Source organism: Gallinula chloropus, assembly GCF_964237585.1.
Source record: "Gallinula chloropus genome assembly, chromosome: 4".
Lineage (NCBI taxonomy): Eukaryota > Metazoa > Chordata > Aves > Gruiformes > Rallidae > Gallinula > Gallinula chloropus.
In genome coordinates this window covers 44547243-44564361 of record NC_140088.1, presented here as the reverse complement: position 1 = coordinate 44564361, position 17119 = coordinate 44547243, and the positions used below count along the sequence as shown (strand labels likewise).

The 17119-nt window shown below is 47.1% G+C and overlaps 1 protein-coding gene across 5 annotated transcripts in view; it reads right to left on the bottom strand.

The window, feature by feature from the left end:
- RGS6 (regulator of G protein signaling 6) overlaps positions 1–17119 on the bottom strand; it is a gene marked incomplete at both ends in the record, with an annotated part of 295933 nt that overhangs the window by 40076 nt on the left and 238738 nt on the right. For 2 of the 5 annotated variants that reach the window (XM_084263444.1, XM_084263445.1), the window contains 3 exons: positions 767–953; positions 10478–10603; positions 13749–13859. In XM_084263444.1, the coding sequence (XP_084119570.1) occupies positions 767–953; positions 10478–10603; positions 13749–13859 (424 nt within the window). The remainder of the gene's footprint in view (positions 1–766; positions 954–10477; positions 10604–13748; positions 13860–17119) is intronic. The other 3 variants (XM_084263446.1, XM_084263447.1, XM_084263448.1) reach the window with 2 other exon arrangements.

The following is a 17119-nucleotide window of genomic DNA, read 5'->3' as shown; positions in this document are numbered from 1 at the left end:
GAATCTTTTAATTGTGTCCCTGGTAATATTTGCCAAGTGATCCCTTCTTCTTCTTTTTCCTTTTTTAAGCTTTTATAAAATGACATTTTTACTTTTTCAGAAGGTTATGCAGCTTTATCCTTGCTTGTAGCAGTTTTTCCTCAAATTATCTGTTTTCCTAGAGGCATTTTCTGTGTACAGTTTATCTGGAAAATTTCCCTGATAAATCTGGGGCCCTTAGGAGGGAAGGATTAAGCTCACTGCATCTGAGTCCTATCATTATTTTCAGGTGCTGTCTGGTGGACAAGTTTCTAGCTGTGCTGGAGGGAGCTGCTGAATTTGGGGTTTGGCAGGGGGTGGAGAGGATGTAATTAGCTATAAATAATAAATGTTTTAAAAAAAAAAGGTGTTAACCAGGATTTTTATGTGAAATCAGCCATTCTGTAAATACATCCAACTTTGGTGACAGGGAGTACACACAGGGAGCCAAACTGAACTTTATAGCACTCTCTCTCTCATCTTTGCTTTCTCTGAGACATGGCTCCAGCTTGCTGCACCTTGCAGACTTGTAAATTTTGGATCATTTATTCCCAGAGGAGCATTAGCCTGTTATAACTGATAGACTCAAAGAAAGTATCATTTACCCAGCTTGAAGAGATATCCTCAAAGTCACTTCCAACTGTGCCTCTCCTTTTTCTTACAAGTGAACAGTAACAACGTGATAGTGGAATATCACAGTAAAACTGAGAGTTTTATTAGCAGTAGTTCCATAAAATCAAAAACAAACCTGTGCATCTTCATATGTGTATCTCCCTGGGTCTTTGACGTTTTGGCTTGTTTTCTCGTAGCTGTGGGAATCCAGGTTGATAGCACTTTGGGCCCCAGGAGCTAGAAACTCTTGCCAGATTTCCTCCACTCTGGTGGTTACATGCTGTAGAGGTTGTTTCTTGAGATCTTGGACAGCCAACCAAAACCTGTGCTAGGCAAAAATTGAAAGGGGAGACAAGAGATAAACTGAGAGATCTAGATAAGACCTTGTGGAAAGGCCTGGGCAGAGTCCCAAAGCACAGACCTACAGATGAACCCCACATCTAGCTGAATTCACAGAAGACTCTCCTCTTTGCACGATTTCAGGGGGAAGGTGTGATACCCTTCACACCAAACCCTTACGCTACGGCTAAGATCAGAACAGAGACTTTAAAAAGTGATAGGTTCTTATTCAAACCACCCCTGCAGAAGTGTGACATCAGGCACGCAAACAGGAACCCTCCAGAGTCGTGTGGCTGGAGGAGAAGTGGAGCGGGCTCTGCCTCCCGCTGCAATGTGCTGGCCATTCCTGCCTGCAGATTCGGTTGTCCAGGGGGACGTAAAGTGAAGAACACACTTAATATTCATAACCTTTCCAGGGTGAAGTGGTGGCAATGGCACTTAGAGAAATCCTTTTTTTTTTTTTAAACTCCTAAACCCACTGGCATTCAGATGGATGCCATGGGAAGAGATTAATCTTGTCATGGCCATACTCCAATTTTACAGTTATGTTTTCTTGACTGGACCATGCTTAGAGGCTAAAACAAGTTCATAAGCATTGAAAAGATAATCTCTTTGATGGCTAAGGGCATAATCTACAACTCCATCTGTGAAACCAAAGGCCACACAGTATTTCTGCAAGTGTGACATGCATTGTCTTCTACCCCAGAGGGAAAAAAAAGGGTATTTTGGTGGTGTTGATGGGTTTATATGTACTGTTGACAGGAATACCATCTTTTAGGTGATAAATTCAGAAGATGAATGGTGCCCAGTAGCCTTTTGTTTTGGCCAATTCTACCTTCTAGCAAGAAGATACTCCCCTGAGGTCTCTGCCCTGAGTACACAGGTCCTACAGCCCATCTGAACAGGTATGACAGTGTTCTGCAGAGACCTCCAAGAGCTATGTGGCAGGTAGGTACAGAAGGGGCTCTTACAGCCACCTGCAATAACCATCTTTTTCCTACCCCATGACAAAGGAGCCCATGGCCCAGGGATGACCAGAAGGGTAGGGCTCACCTTGGCCATCCCTGCCCTTCACTGCTCTCTCACACTTGACTCTGCTTGGCAGTGGCGACTTGTGGGGGCTTCTCTGGGTCATTTGTTGTTGAGGGAATTTGCAAAAGCTGCACAACCTAGAAAATCCCGTGTGTGTCACTTGTCATTATGGGAGACTACTAATAAACCAGTGGAACTTCAGTTGAAAGCCGGATTTCCCACCCCAAATGATTCACTGGTGCCAGTCTGCTGCCGCTAAGGGAAATGTTCCCCCAGGGTAGAAGGAAGAAGATAGTCTCTCCCAAGCCCAAATTCTGTTGGCAGCAACGGTGGGTGGAGGAGCCAGCAGCCCTGTGACTTCTGTGCTGTTCTTAAGCCTTGCTTCCTTACCAGCTGCAGGCAGCACCCAACCACCCCAGAAACACTTGGGTTATTGCAATCAAATGGGCCCACTGCCCCATTTACCCTGGTCCTCTACCTGCTATGAAGGGAAACGGCTCATGTGGGAGGAAAAAGACATCTGCAGTGTGTGCAAGGCCAGCTGAAATCCTCCTTGCCTGTTTCTTGTTGCTGCCCTGCCAGGCAGATGTGCAGGGTGGGGATAGTCCCTACACCCATGCATTCAACATCATCAGCAGGCCGTGTTTGTAGGCGGGCTGCTAAGCCAGCCCCTTTTTCTGCTCTCCCCTGTTGCTACAGTCCTCTCCCACCCAAATAATGTGGTTAACTCAACCGTGAAGTCTGTGAGAGATAGCAGGAGGCTGTGTCACTGCGGTGAGGGGCTTGGACCCCATCTAGGCAGGACGCGCTGCCTGACCCAGAGTGATCACCTGCCCTTTGCAGCGCAGCTCCAGTGTTCGCAGGACTAATGCCGCGGCCCTCACGCACCCAAGCCACTAGATCATACTCCTCCATATGGTTTTCCCTGCTCTGTGGCAAGCAGGCAGTAAAACAGACTGGGGTACACTCAGACACTACACCAGTACCTGTGGAGTCACATACTGGTGATGCTCACACAATGACATCCAGTTTTAGAAACCAAAACAGAGCGTTTGAGGCTGGCAGTGGGGTGTGTGCGACTGGCCCTTTTCCATCTTCCAAGGTGTGAAGTGTGCCTGATGTCCTGCCTTGTTATTTGAACCATAAACGACACCCCACTTATCACATACACACAGAGAGTAAAGGGTGGCACTCACAGCCCAGCAATCTGATGCCATACTTGGCTTTCTTTACTTCGAAACTGTTTTATCATTCGATTTCAGATGGGATGGGAACATGTGAACGCAGAAAAGGCATAACAAGTAAAGATGCTAATCATTCCAGAGTAGCTGGGACACTTCAGACAAACACTTGGCTAGAAAGAACATTTTCTGCTGCCTTATCTTCTGCCCCTGGAGCCGGGGAGGCGGGCTGGGAAAGCATGCTGCTGAGAGAACCGGGCGCGCTGTGAAGTGACAGCTTGCCAGAACAGGAGCACCATCCATTTTAATAACCATTTGGCTCAATCTGAAAACCAACCAACCAGACCAACCTGACACTAACAAGAACAAGCTCCTTTTACTGCAAGCAATTGTGAATTCATGCCCAAGGCTGGATTGTCCTCTTCAAGGCAAAGAGGAGTTTTGTCTTGGTAAAAATTTCAAAGCTATAGCTATAGCTGGTATCTGAAAATCAAGGAACATCAAAGAGGGGTACCCAGCCCTGCAGCCTCAACTCCAAGGCAAATTCTCTGCCAAGAGGAATCATCCTGAAGCCAGTGCATAAGCAGGGCCTCCTATAGGATTTATATAGCGCTTAGAAGGAGGTATTTCAGCCCAGGAAAGGAGCAGACACACAATGGATGTGCTGGAATTTGTGCTTAATTATAAAGTGCAAACACATTCCTTGAGTCAGTCCTGCCATTTCTGAAGTGCGAGCCGAACCACAAGCTCACAGAGAGTCAGAGGAAAATCCCTCATTGCCTCCCCTCCTTTCTCTTGGACCTGCAGATCTCCAGTGGAGATGGAGACCTCTGGCATAGGGCAGGGGAGGAGGGAGGTGCCTGTGTCCTCTCCATAGGTGCTCTGTAAGCAGAACAGGACTGTCACGGGGGCGGTCTGCACCAAGGGAACAGCAGCATTGATCACAAGTTCTCTGCCCTTTATAAAACAGCGTGTAAGATCTGGAGAAGGCTGATAATATGGTGTCCTAAACTGTTGTCAGAAGCATAAACCATTCCAGCCTCATCCGGCACATAATTAAGCTGCTGTCACTTGCAGGAGATACCCGTAATGGCATTTTATCCTACACAGCCCCCTCAAGGCACAGAGAGTTCTTGGCCCTCCGGGTGCCAGGTCTGTGTCCCCGCAGGGCACTAGGGAGCTGTTCTGTGGACAGATGCCCCTCGCAGATGCCCCTCGATGAAAAGACTGCTTGGGAAGTACAGGGAGTTGCTTCTGAGATACATTGCAAAACAAAAAGTAATCTCAAAACCTAATCAAAAGACAAAATACGGATGACTGCAGAGACTGAGAGGGGACTATTGGTACAAGGACAGTGTTGTATCCCCATCTTGGGGGAGGACGTGATAGCCCTGGCTTGACAGAGAAATCAGCGAGTGACTACCCACGTTTGAAATACGAGCACACTGCTCTCTCCTTGCCTCAGCAGCTCCACGTAGGTACCTGGTGCACCTCCCATCTCACATCTCTCACCACTCCCAATCCTGTTCCCACTTCCTTTCACCAAGAGAAAACACATCCCTTTAACATCGCAGCTGGGAGGGGAAATGAACAAAGGTAATGGGTATAAATCAACACGCAGCTCTGACAAGAGAAACGTTTACGTTTCTGTGTTGCTTGACACTTGGAATGGCGTGCTTGGTGTGGCCGAGACCAGCAGAAATCCGGCCTCAGCAAGGCATGTCAGGGGCAGATGGCTGCGGCGAGGCTGTGCACTGGGTGCCCCTTCGCTAAGGCAGCATTTCCAGGGCACCGCAGAGCCGGGGTGTGGCCGGGCGAGCTGCCCGCTGCCCTGCTGGGCTCCCCCTCACCCCGTCCCCCCCCCGCCTCTCTCCACACCCACGCTGAAAGTCTCCCTTCCAGTTTTCCGAGGCAGGGAACGTCTCTCCCCAGTCAGGCAGCACCGGGCCGTTCCCCCGAGAGTAACCAAGGTGGCAGTTTGCTCACGGCTGACAGCCGGCACTGCTCACTCCCGTCTCCCCGGAGTGCGCGGGCAGTCTCCCAGGCAGCCGGAGCGGGCCCCAGCAGCGGCCCGACAGCCAGCCGGGAGCCCGGGGCTGGCGGCGCTAGCTCAGGCGCGGAGCTGCCGTGCCCTCTGCTGGCCGACCGGGGAGCAGCCCCGCCGCCCCAGCCCCGGCAGCCCGCTACGCGCAGCGCCCGGCCCAGCCTGGGGCAGCCAAGGCACCGGTGACCGCCCTTGTGTTGGCTTTGGGAGTGGTGAGGAGATTCCTCTGCAAGGGCTTTTTATTTAGAAAACAAGGGGCTTGGGGGTGCCGGGGTGCGGTGCTTATCCGCTCCTCTCCATACCCCAACTTCTTTAGCATTAAAAACCCCCAAACAACAAACCCACTAAAAAAACCCCAACAAGTTCCAGCCATCAGGAGCCATATAAATGCTTCCTGCAGGTAAAATTCTTTCCCGGGTAAGTCCGTTTCCAACACAGGCTCACAGAAACACACACATCACCCACACCGCGGCCTTCACAGTGCATTCTGGCAGCACATCGTGTGTTCTCTGTTTAGGCCCAAAACCAGGTGCCTACTCTCCTCTTCCTTTGGATAAAATTCCCATGTCCCATATTCCCACTTAGTTGTTTCTCTTTCCAGTTGACACTCTTTGAAGTTGGGGGGTGGGGGGAGAATAATCAATCTACCAGTTAGATGAACATCTCAGCAATCTCAAGATGTCTTGGGAGATTTCCAGGTCATAAAAAATGTATAACAACTCCGTGTTGGCTTTTTTTTTTCTTCCCCCCATTTTTTTTTTCATTTTTAATTGAAGCCTGGCATTTTGTATGCTATAACAAACAAAATTTTGGCTACTTCAAAACTCAACAGTCAGACCAAATTGTACATGAAAGGTAGCAAGAGAGATGAGAAAGGAGAAGAGAGAAAAAAAAGAGTTAAAACAAAAACACAGAGAAAAAATACCCGGCTGACTTTCCTGTGCTCACATAAATAATGGACAGCCAGTAAATAAATAGGTTACAGGGCTCAGCCGAGCCCAGGAGATTGGTGGACATGATCCCGCAAGTTTATTAGAACACAGAAACGCAGCTGGAAGGAGACCCGGGAGGTCACTGAGTCTAGTCTGCTGCTACCTCCGGCAGTGCCTCACTGGAGACCCCCACCGGGACCAATTTTTCTCAGCTAGGAAGATACGGAAATACCACTCCACAATCAACCCCGTGAGCTGGGACTTTCACCCCTGGATATAAGAGCAGAATTTGTTCCCCTTACACCACCACTGAATTACATTAATTTCAAGGCATTCTCTAGTGCATACTTCATCAAAGTTTTTCTATCACTATTCATGAATTTCTAGGTTTTCCAGCAGCCACTTCCTCAGACCTGCCATGCCAGTGCTAATGAAGATCCTACTGGTACTCCTGAGAGAGAATACATCCCTGCCACAAGAGTTTCCAGATTGAGGAGAGTCCTTAAGAAGGCTCATACCCACAAATGTTATTTTTCTAGCAAGGTGCTAGATGCTGCACCCTCAGAAAGTTCCTTACAGCTTCCCAGGGTCTGGGTGGGATGTATCTCACTGAACTGTAGACACTGCCATTTGAATCAGCGTCTCCAAGCGTATAGATGGTAGAGAAAGACGGGCACTTCACAGTGTAATTTAAGTGCTTTTAGTTTTGTTTCCATTCAAAGCTGAAACAACTCCTTCCTGGGTGACACACTGACTCCGGTTTCTCTTCCCTCACACTACTGGGAGCCTGGATGACACGGAAGAAAGCACATACTTCCGAGCTGCCAAACTTAAGTGGGACAGATCCCGACCTTGCCGTTGGGTGTAACCTAAGTTTGGCTTGCGTGTTTAAGCATCCAGCAGTTGCATGCTTTCGGCCACACATTCCTAGCGAGATTTCAGGAGCCTTGTCTGCTGCACATGAACCCCAGAGCACCCTTCCGCTCTCCAGCACCACTGCTAACAATCCAGCCCATTCCAGTTTTCGTCATTAACATTTCTGGCTTTACAACCTGTTGTTACTGAAAGCTTTAAGCAGGCTTGCTAATACCGATCCAATGCTAGATAACACCACATAAGCCAGTACCATGATAAGGACTGTAGGAATGATAGCAATGTCCCCATACTCACAACAAAACCAGTATCTTCCAAAAAGGATGTGGGATTTAACCTCCCTCTCCTGGGCCTCTGACTTGCAGCTTCCCTTCACTACAAGCCATCTCAAAATCAAAAAGAGCGGCTCTGACTGACGGAGGAAGGTCCAAGTTTGCCATCTTGTAAGGAAACTTTCTCCAGTTGTTTCAGTAGGATGAATGTGGGGGACACCTGCTAGTCCTAAAACCTGTCGGATTTCATTACTGCAGCCCCAGATATATTCCAGAAAACCCATTTGAGGAGTATTTTGATACAGTATGTTCGTTTTGCACTTCATCACTACAATTTAATTGCAAATGAGCACCACTGCTCAATAGGCATAGACAGGTTTGGTACCTGTTCAGCAATAAAATTCCAAGTTCATTTATGTAATTTAGTAACACTCCCTTGCTTATCTTACAAGTTTACTTTCAGGTTTTTAAAAATAACCGACAAAAGCTCATTGATTTTTCACTGCCTGGCTCCTGGCATGCTTTCTGTATTTCTCCTCAGACAGGCAAATTTGATAAATAGGATGGTCAGTTCCAATGTTGTTTAAAGTCACTCTGAGGGGAATTTCCCTTTCAGAGCTCGCAGGCTGCACTGAAGTACTTTACTAATGTATTTGATTTTCTAGGTGGAAGAAAAATAACAAAATACAAACTTGAAGGCTGTGCAACATCATCAAACCCTCTCACTACCAGCAAAGGCACCAAAACCTGAGTGACTGCATGCTCAGTTGACTGCAGATTTCCTCATCCCAGGAACAGGCATGGATCTGCCAGTGAAACTCTGAGCTCTCCATCCATTTCTGCAATGATAAGTGGGCTTTCTGTGTCTCCAGGACTAGCCATGGGAAGGAGCAGCTGAGAACCACTGCAGGTATCTGTGAAATGCCTCTGACCTGCTGTACCTCAGTTAAGGAGTAAGGTCCCTGTCCTGGTTTCAGCTAGGATACAGTTAATTTTCTCTCTAGCACCACGTGAAATGCCATATTGGGAGTCAGGATGAGAGCAGTGCTGATAACACACTGATGCTTTAGTTGTTGCCAAGCAGTCAAGGACTTTTTAGTTATTCATGCTGCCCTGCTAACGAGAAGGTGGGGAGCACCCAGGAAGCCAGGAGGGGACACAGCCAGGACAGGTGACCCAAACTGACCAAAGAGGGTATTCCATGGCAATTATGTCATGCTCGGCATAAAAGGGGGCTGGTGGGGAGAGGGGTGGTTTCGGGACAGCTCTCATCTGTATGGGCTGAGTTGTGCAGTTCGGTGAGAAACTGTGTTGTGAATCACCAGTTTTGTATATTTTGCTCTAAAGTCCTGTTATTGTTATATCTCTCTCTGCTGCCCCAGTAAATTGTTCTTATCCCAACCCAGGAGATTTAGGGTTGTTTTTTTTTTTTTCTGAGGTTCTACTTTCCTCCCCTTTCCCTTCCCCACCCTCTTAGAGAGCGAGTGGCTGCGCAGTGCTTGGCTCTCAGCTGGGGCAAAACCACAACAGTCCCACACACAAGCGTACAAGAGCACAGACTAGCACCCTGACACCAACTCAAACCCTCGCCCTCAGCACAGGCCAGTGGTTGCAGCCTGGCCTGATGCTGACCACAAGTGACCTGCCCTGCTGCTAACCATCTTCTTGCTTCTGCACGAACAGATGAAGGTGACAGTGAATTTGTCATGTGCAGAGTGAGAGTCTGAACCATAACCTTAGCTACTGAGCATCAACTTCTACCTGTCAAAATGAATCCACTCCTGTTTTCTTTGGCCTGAACGCTAATTCCAGTGTTTGCCCCAGCCCTGTTTCAGACATAATCCTGGGAACCTCAATTTGTCAGAGTTCACTGTCATCTATTTACTTCTGCTGTTATGGGACCTGTTGCGGTTTGGCTGTAACCACATGATACACCACCACACTAGCTTCTCTGTGGACCTCACCTTATCCACAGCAGGAGATCTGCTTTCCCTACAAATGAACTTCAGGGTTAGGGTTGGAATAAGAGTTAGGATTCAAGACACAGCTGATAAAACCTGTGGCTATACCCAAATTAATGCTAGGACAAGCAGGAGACTCAGATCCTTGCTATGGAAGCAGGGCTGTGGATTTACCTCGGGGTGTCTGGGTCATATCTATCTAGGCCTCTCTTTTTCTGTCAGCGTGAGAAGATACCTGGTATCAATAAGGGAAGTGGCTCAATACATCGGTTCTGGGGCATGCAGGGGGACTAATGAAGCCTGAGTTCAGCACTTAGTTTTGCAGCTGGGACAAAGCAATAGGTGTATTCTTTGAAGGAAGCTACCCCAGAACAAAGCCATGCTGTTGGCACTTCCAATGACTTCATTGTTTCTTCAATGGGACTGTATCTTGGAGCAGTGTGTTGGGGCCAGGGATTGGGTTCAGAACAGTTTATGGGCAAGGCCAGAGGGGCTGGATCTCCTAGGAAAGGTTTTCGTCTTCATCTAGTATCGGTTCACCTCATGGCAGTTTAGTACTACCGTCTATGCCTGCTGTAGTTGAAGTAGCAGAATTGTGTACAACAGACTCAAGACTGTCAGTCTGATGTGGGAACATGCATCACAATAGAAGTTTTGTCTTCTTCACGACAGGAGAAGCCAGGTGCTCAGAATCCCCACACTGAGAGATTGCTATGAAGGCGAGGGTGGAGTTCTCAAAGGCTTAGGTAGGAGGCCCAGAATTACAAGTTGGTGTTGCAAATCCCACTTGGCGAGTGCCAGTACTGCAACAGTTTCCAGCCACAGGATCACACCATACTGTGTTTCCCTCACACGACCCCTGCCACAAATAGACACGTAAACCCTGCAGAGTGTCCGGGGCCTTAACAGCAACATGCCACACCTCACCACATCATTACAACTCTGCGAGCGTTTGCATAGACTACTTGACGCCACTGGCTCTGCTACACACTGTTCCTGAGGTCACTTACACATCTCTAGCACCAGCCTCTGTAGCAGTGCTAGGGGCCAAATCCTGCTGTTCTCAACTGTATCCAAAGGGGTGTTTTTAGCGGTTCAAGACAGACCAAGCACTGCATTTCACATAGGCAAGACAGTGTAGTTCATGTAGTTCAAACAATTAAAAAAAAAAAAAAAAAAACAAAAAAACCCCAAACAAACCAAAACAGTTCACCTGAGGTTTTCTGAGCTGAATTCTGATTCCAGGAAGCGAAGGAACTGGTCACGTCCTATTGGGTCCTTCAGCACCTCATCCATGGAGAAGCCCCATCTTTTCACACGCTGCTGACTAGGTTCTTTGCTGTTTGGGGAGAGAAGGGAAAACCAGATGGAACGTGCATTTCTGCCTGCTGTCTGAGCAGCTGCTGCTGTTTCTGCTAAGCAGCAAAAGGAGAAAGATTATCAGATGAAGAAACGGTGTTTTTTTCCTCAAGATTTTGCAGAAATACAAGTTAGCAAACACCATACAAAAAGAAAGCATCATGAAAGCAATTGTACTATCTGGGCACTACATACGTAGCACAACAACAAAGTGAATGATAGGATTTTCAGAGTAACTTCTTGTAGGTTTCATGGCAACAACAGCACACCATACTTGAATAATTATTCATTATGCACCCCTTATGTTTCTCTTCCAACATAGCATGGGAATTTCTTACATGTCAAGACAGAAATTTGCCAGTGATGCTCCCTGGGCTGCTGCTGTGTCCCACACAGCGCTGGCTGGTCCCTTGGAACTGGCTTCAGATTTTCAGTTCCACATTTGCATTAGAAAACAGTTTCCCTAAGAAGTAGTGCAGACAAGATTTCTAAAAATGATAACTGGTTTGTGGTCTTTTATTTTTGACTGCCTCTGATTCCTGGATGCCTAAGTCTTAGAAAAAGCATCTCGCTCCTTCCCTCCTTGGTAATCAGACTCTTATTTTGTGTCTCAGCTGGGACACTGAGATGCAGAGACACCCGAAAATGCTAACAACCTGCCTCCTAAATAATTTCTTCATACAACCCCACTTACATAAGCTGTTGTTTGAATTGCCAGACATGTTGCAGAGATGCCTATGGGGAGAGGCAGTGCCTGGGAATCACAACGAGGATCCTACGAGACAGTCTGCATCAGAGCGTAATCTGGGCTCACAAAGTATTTGAAAGCTGCTGGTGTGATGGCATCACACTGTGAGACAACCATTAAAATACAGCTCAGCTGCTCACATTTGTGACAGTAGAGTCATTGTTAACAGTACATATCTATTAAACTACACGTCTCATCATGTCCACAGTGATTCCTAATCCTAGAGCCTTAGGAGACAGTGGCGATCTGTGCTGAAGACAAATAAGCCAAAGGGGTAAATAAAATGCCCACTTTGATTTCCTCTTGGTGTAGAGACTAAGCGGAATTGATGGGCATGTCCTCGCGCAACGTACATGCGCTCGGGGTGGCTCCTCCCGCGCTCGTTCGGGAGCAGCAGCGCTGCGGACAAGGGAGGGCACAGGTACCAGCCTACCTGTTTGGTGAGCCAGCCCGGACACAGGAACATGAAAGCTGTTTGTGCAGAGCTATGCGCGAGCAAAGCTCAGGGCATTTTCTGCTGACCCAGGAGATCTGTAGCTGCTCTTCTTGCTGCTGTGCAATGGTCCAGCATGAATGAAAAGGCCAAAGAAGGCTTTCCTTGATGTTTCCCCAGTGCTGACTGCCATGAAAGATGAACTTGTAGGGCCACAGGGCTGTCGGTGCTCATCTGCTGGCCCTACCATCAGAAGTCAGAGGCTCTTTGTTTCCCTGAGCAAGGGCTCTGCTCTCCTAACTGAAGAAACAGCTTTGCAGGCAACAAGGGCTACCACAGCTCTCGGGGATCATTTAATTATTCATGCAAGTTGCAACTAGATGCAGATGCAGTGAGTTCCCTTACAATAGAGAATCAAATGGAAATACAGAGCTGTTTGTTCTGCCATCTCCCAACAATACAACCTTCTCTTTCCATTAGCTGGAGAATCACCTTCCTTAACTCTGAAATGATAGCAGAAGCCAAGCATTGATTTGAAATTCCTACAAAAGGCTGTGACATCAGGTTAATTGTATTCTTCGGGGACACAGACATCTTTTCTGGGATTTGCAGCTACCTCAACAGATGCAGAAATAATGGATGCCTGGATTACCTTGTGCTGAGGATTCCTCCAGCAAAGTATTTTGTAGGGGCTGTGTCTGGTTCTAGGATGGAGAAAATGAGAGAAACTGGCTAAAATGGAAATCCCAGATACTGAAATTATGTGAAGAGGGACAAGAGATTAGGGAATGAATGGATTTCTGTGACTATCAGAGGAGCAGGTGAAAACATCTGCACATCCCTGTCCACATGGGTTTCGAACAGGGAAATAACTCGCCCTTTTCCTGGAAACAGATTCACTATGAACTGGCTTTCTTTGGCCAGTATCATCTTAAAATTCACATTATTCTTCCAGAACAGGCAGGATTAGATTTGGCATTTTCTTTGCAAAGATTTACTGAAGTGAACTGCCAGTTCAGATTTGGTGCCCACCAGCAGCAGCTAAGCACTGGGAGAAGCTGCTGAGCACTTGCAGCAGTTGGCCACAGGATGCAAGCAGGTAGGGAAGGTGATAGATGGCACAGCGATGTCATTCAAACCTGACAGGCTGCTGGCAGGCGCAGAGGAAGGCAGGACAATTCTAGCCCCAAGACAAGGGCTGTAGATAGCCTATGATGGCAACGGATGAAGACTGGCTAGACTTCTCTTGCACCAGTGTCACATGAACAAAAGAAGATCTAAATTGCAGTGCTGTGCTTGGGGTTTTTTTGTTTGGAGAAACTTTCTGAGATGCAAGGCACTGAAGGTCCTATGGTCATTCCTCCTCCTTTCCCTCTATCAGAATCAAGTCACCTTTTTCAATAACAGGTGAGGCCCAAACTTGCTTTGTCAATCCAATTCCAACCTGCCAAGTCACACGCATTACATGTGAGCTACACTCCTCTGGCTTCATTCCCAAATCCACCTCCATACAGCAGGAGTGGCCACTGCTCTATAACCCATCTTATTCTGCAGTGGCATCTTTCAGAGGCTTGCACCAGGACAGCAGCTGGGCTGGAGCACTAGAGCTGGGGGAGGCCCAGAGAGCAGGTTCTAAAGGAGATGTGCTGGAACATGTATCTCTCAGCAGTATCTTATGTCTGTAAGGTCTCAGACCTAAGTCTGTGCATGTCCTTGAGACACGGGAACATCTGTTACCTGACTTACAGTGTCACTGTACCTGACACGTCACGTGGAGCGGAAGGGCTGAGTACTTCACAGAGGAAGTAATAAAGCCTAAGTTCCTGTTTAAACTTCAGCTATGTACTTGTAAAGTCACAGACATACAACGTCCTATCCAAACAGGGCAGTGGGAAGAGCATACAAAATGGCAAGACAACGTTACTTAAAACTACCAATTCTTACCTCATTTCAATGTCCCACAATGCTGCATCATCACTTATCCAGGGATTGGAAGGCTCTGCCGGAGTTATAAAGGGATCATATTCCACATACTGCTCTGTGTAGGCTATTAAACTGACAGATATAAAAGAAGAAAGAAAAAAAAAAGAATCAGGACTCAGCCACGTGTCAGAGGGGTCCAGCTTTTCATGGGGTTTTGTTTTGGTTTGGGTTTTTTGGTGGGTTGTTTGTTTTTTCTTGTTGTGTGCTTCTTTTTATTTCTGGTTTTATTTCAGCAGCCATGGGAGTGCCTCTTCCCAGGGCTGGTGTACACACGGATTCCTCTGCAAACACCCACCCTGCTCGCTGCAGTATTTTCCTCAGGCTCATCTCCGTTGAGATACCCACAAAGAGCCCGATGGATGAGGCAACGATTGGATTGCTATGGTAGGACTTCCCTCGGAGAGCCACAGGATGACCTCGTGAGCCACGTGCCCTCCTCTTCATTTGCTGCACATCGCTATCACCTCCTGCCTCTTCAGTTTAGACTTTTGCACCCACTTAACATTATGAGTAACTCTTCTAAGCAGGGTCATGGACTGTATCTAAGAATACACTGAAGTCTTTAGAGGATCACAGTCCTGAGCATCAAAGCTGCAGGCTGTAGATTTGTATTTCCTTCTTTTTGTTATGTCGCTGTACCACTGAGTCTAAGGGCACTACTGTAAAATACTTCAACAGTAGATTACAATAATTAAATTGGAATGTAGTTAATGATACGCACATTGGAAAAACACCTGGCCTTTACACTGGCTTGCTTCATGACAAGTCAGAGAAGACATATAGCCTCTAATCCTCACTAGGATGAGATTCAAAGAGCTTCCTGGGAAGGGGACTGTGTCTGCTTGCATAAATGATTCAGGAATTCCACTGGGGTTGGGGCAATGGGGGCATTTTTACAAAAGAAAGACTGTACATATGAAATAAATCAAAGGAAATTTGTCCTAGTCTATACTGGAAATACTCTAAGGCACTTTAAAAATTTTTTGCCTAAGTCTGCCAAGTAATTAACGGAGTTAATTGAGTCTCATCATCGTGAATGCCTAATCTACTTGCACCGTGATTGTCCATGCTAAACTTTACCTCTGGTCTTCCACACCTCAAAAAGGCAGGAGGCTGGGAAAGATCCTGTGAAACAAAGGGTCACAAAAGGCAGAAAATTTCCCTGACCTGCTCTGTAGTAATTATTTCTTTTTGTTTGTCCTAGCTCTTATCATGAAGCATTAAAATCATACACTTTTGTAACCACAGCAGGTTCCCATTGCCCCTCAGGGCACTCAGGGCTGTCTCATCTCATTTCATTAATTACATTTCATGACTGCTGTGGGTCAAGGGTTGGAGGAGGGAGCAGAGTCCAATTTCAGAGCGCCACAGCAATCCCTGAGACATCAATGAAGAGAGAGGGCTGGTTAAAAAGAAAACCCCAAACCAACAAAAAAGGATCAATCAGGAGATAGCTACTGCGAAACTTGAATTGCTCCTAATAAAATAATAAGGCGGCAAGTACTAGCAAAAATCAAAGAGGGAAGGAACTAAATTAAATGAAACAAGGGTGAGTTGCCGAGCACATTTTGCTGATTCAGGACAATGACAGCAGCAGAATCATTGCCTCATTGTCTAAAGGCGGCCACGGGCGGGGGACTCCTAAGGGACAGTATTTCTGTCCAAGCACAAACTGGGCTTTTGGCCTTTCACTGTGGTTCTGGCAGAAGAGGTGGTGGGAAGAGTTCGCTGAAGGGTGCAGGAGCTTGCCTTGAGAGCCCGACTGTCTCGTGATCAGGGGCATCCAGCTGAACCTTCACAGTAACTTTGGGGAGCTGAAAGGATAACAAAGCTTTCTGACAGACTTTAATCTGGGGGGCAGAGAGTGCTTCTGGTAGGAAGAGGGTCCAGTTTTCCTCAGCTGGTTCTGTATTGAGATTGCACCAAAATCACGTGGTGCGGCCAGGAAAAGCAGGAGGTAAAATACATTGATAGTTTCGCTCAATAGCCCTCAATTCTCAACACCGAGTCTTCAACCTGACAGTGTGCAGGTCCCCAAGTGGGGAGAAAGGACGTAGAAGAAAGGAGAATACAACCGTTTCCAAGATGCCTGGAGCAGCTGAGTGATGCCTGCTCCCATGGTTGGTGTAGATGTACTCCAGGGAGAGGAATGGGGAGGAGGAGGAAGAAAAATCTCTATTAGTGGACATTTATTTCACGGGAGCAGGGATATTCTTTTGAGAGCCTTTCCAGTGCTCTTCTGCTGGACAAGGGCTATCCCACAGAGCAGTGGGCCTTCATGGAAAATTGGTCTATCACTGTTAAAGCGATTTATATTCAACTCCTATTAGAGATTAGAGGGCAGCTTGTTTCCCCCATTGCTCCCTTCCTTACTTCTCTTGCCTTGCCTGAAGGTGCCTTTGTGCTGTACTGTAATAATGGTGCTGCTGTCAGGAGCGTGCTGAGACATCATCTCCTGCACCCCAATCCACTTCTGCCACTCAAACAAGTCCCAGAAGTGGGGCCCAGCCTGAAAAGTGACTTGCTAATAATAACGGCACCTCTTCATGCAGCAGATTTGGTTTTGGCACCTGCACTTGGTGTTTTACTTTGGGCTTTTAGGCTGCATAGGTTTTTATTTCAGGCAATAGTTCAACTTGGGGCATCCACATTCACTGCTGTGGCACCCATGCCCACCCCTTCCAAGCCACTGGATTCATCAGCCCCCCCCCCACTTCCTTCCCTCCTTCCTGCTCTGTGATGCTCCACATCCAGGCTGTGCTTCCCACCACTCTCTGCACCAAGCCCTGGGACCCTGCCAAACTCAATCACATAACCGAGCACTTCTTCACAAGACACAAATATCCCAACCCTGACTTCCCTTCTTCATAATCTCAAACCAAAACCTTCAAAACAGGAGAAAAGAACTTTCCTTACTGTTCCCATTCTATTCAGTCTTCTTCTGGTTATCCATTTGCACAGCTTTTTGTAGCAACATTTTCTTGTCCAATTTGGGTCCAATAGACAAAAAAAACCCAACACCCAAAGCTCTTTCAAACCAGGAAAACTTTCTGCCCAGTTTAACTGAAAAGTGACAGGGTGGTTTTTTGGCATTGACAATGTTATCTCCTCAGCAGCTCCTTATGAACCTGAACAACAGGTGTGTCATGTGGACAGGATTTGCTGTTCACAAGCGGGTGAGTTTCACCGAGTCCATCTTATTGAATAAATACCTACCTAGACAAAAATCAAGCAAAACAGATCTGCTGGCTTGTAAATTACCCACCTGGAAATTATTACTGTCTCAGTATATTAAGGTCATTGCAAGTAAATTCAGTACAAAATGACATATT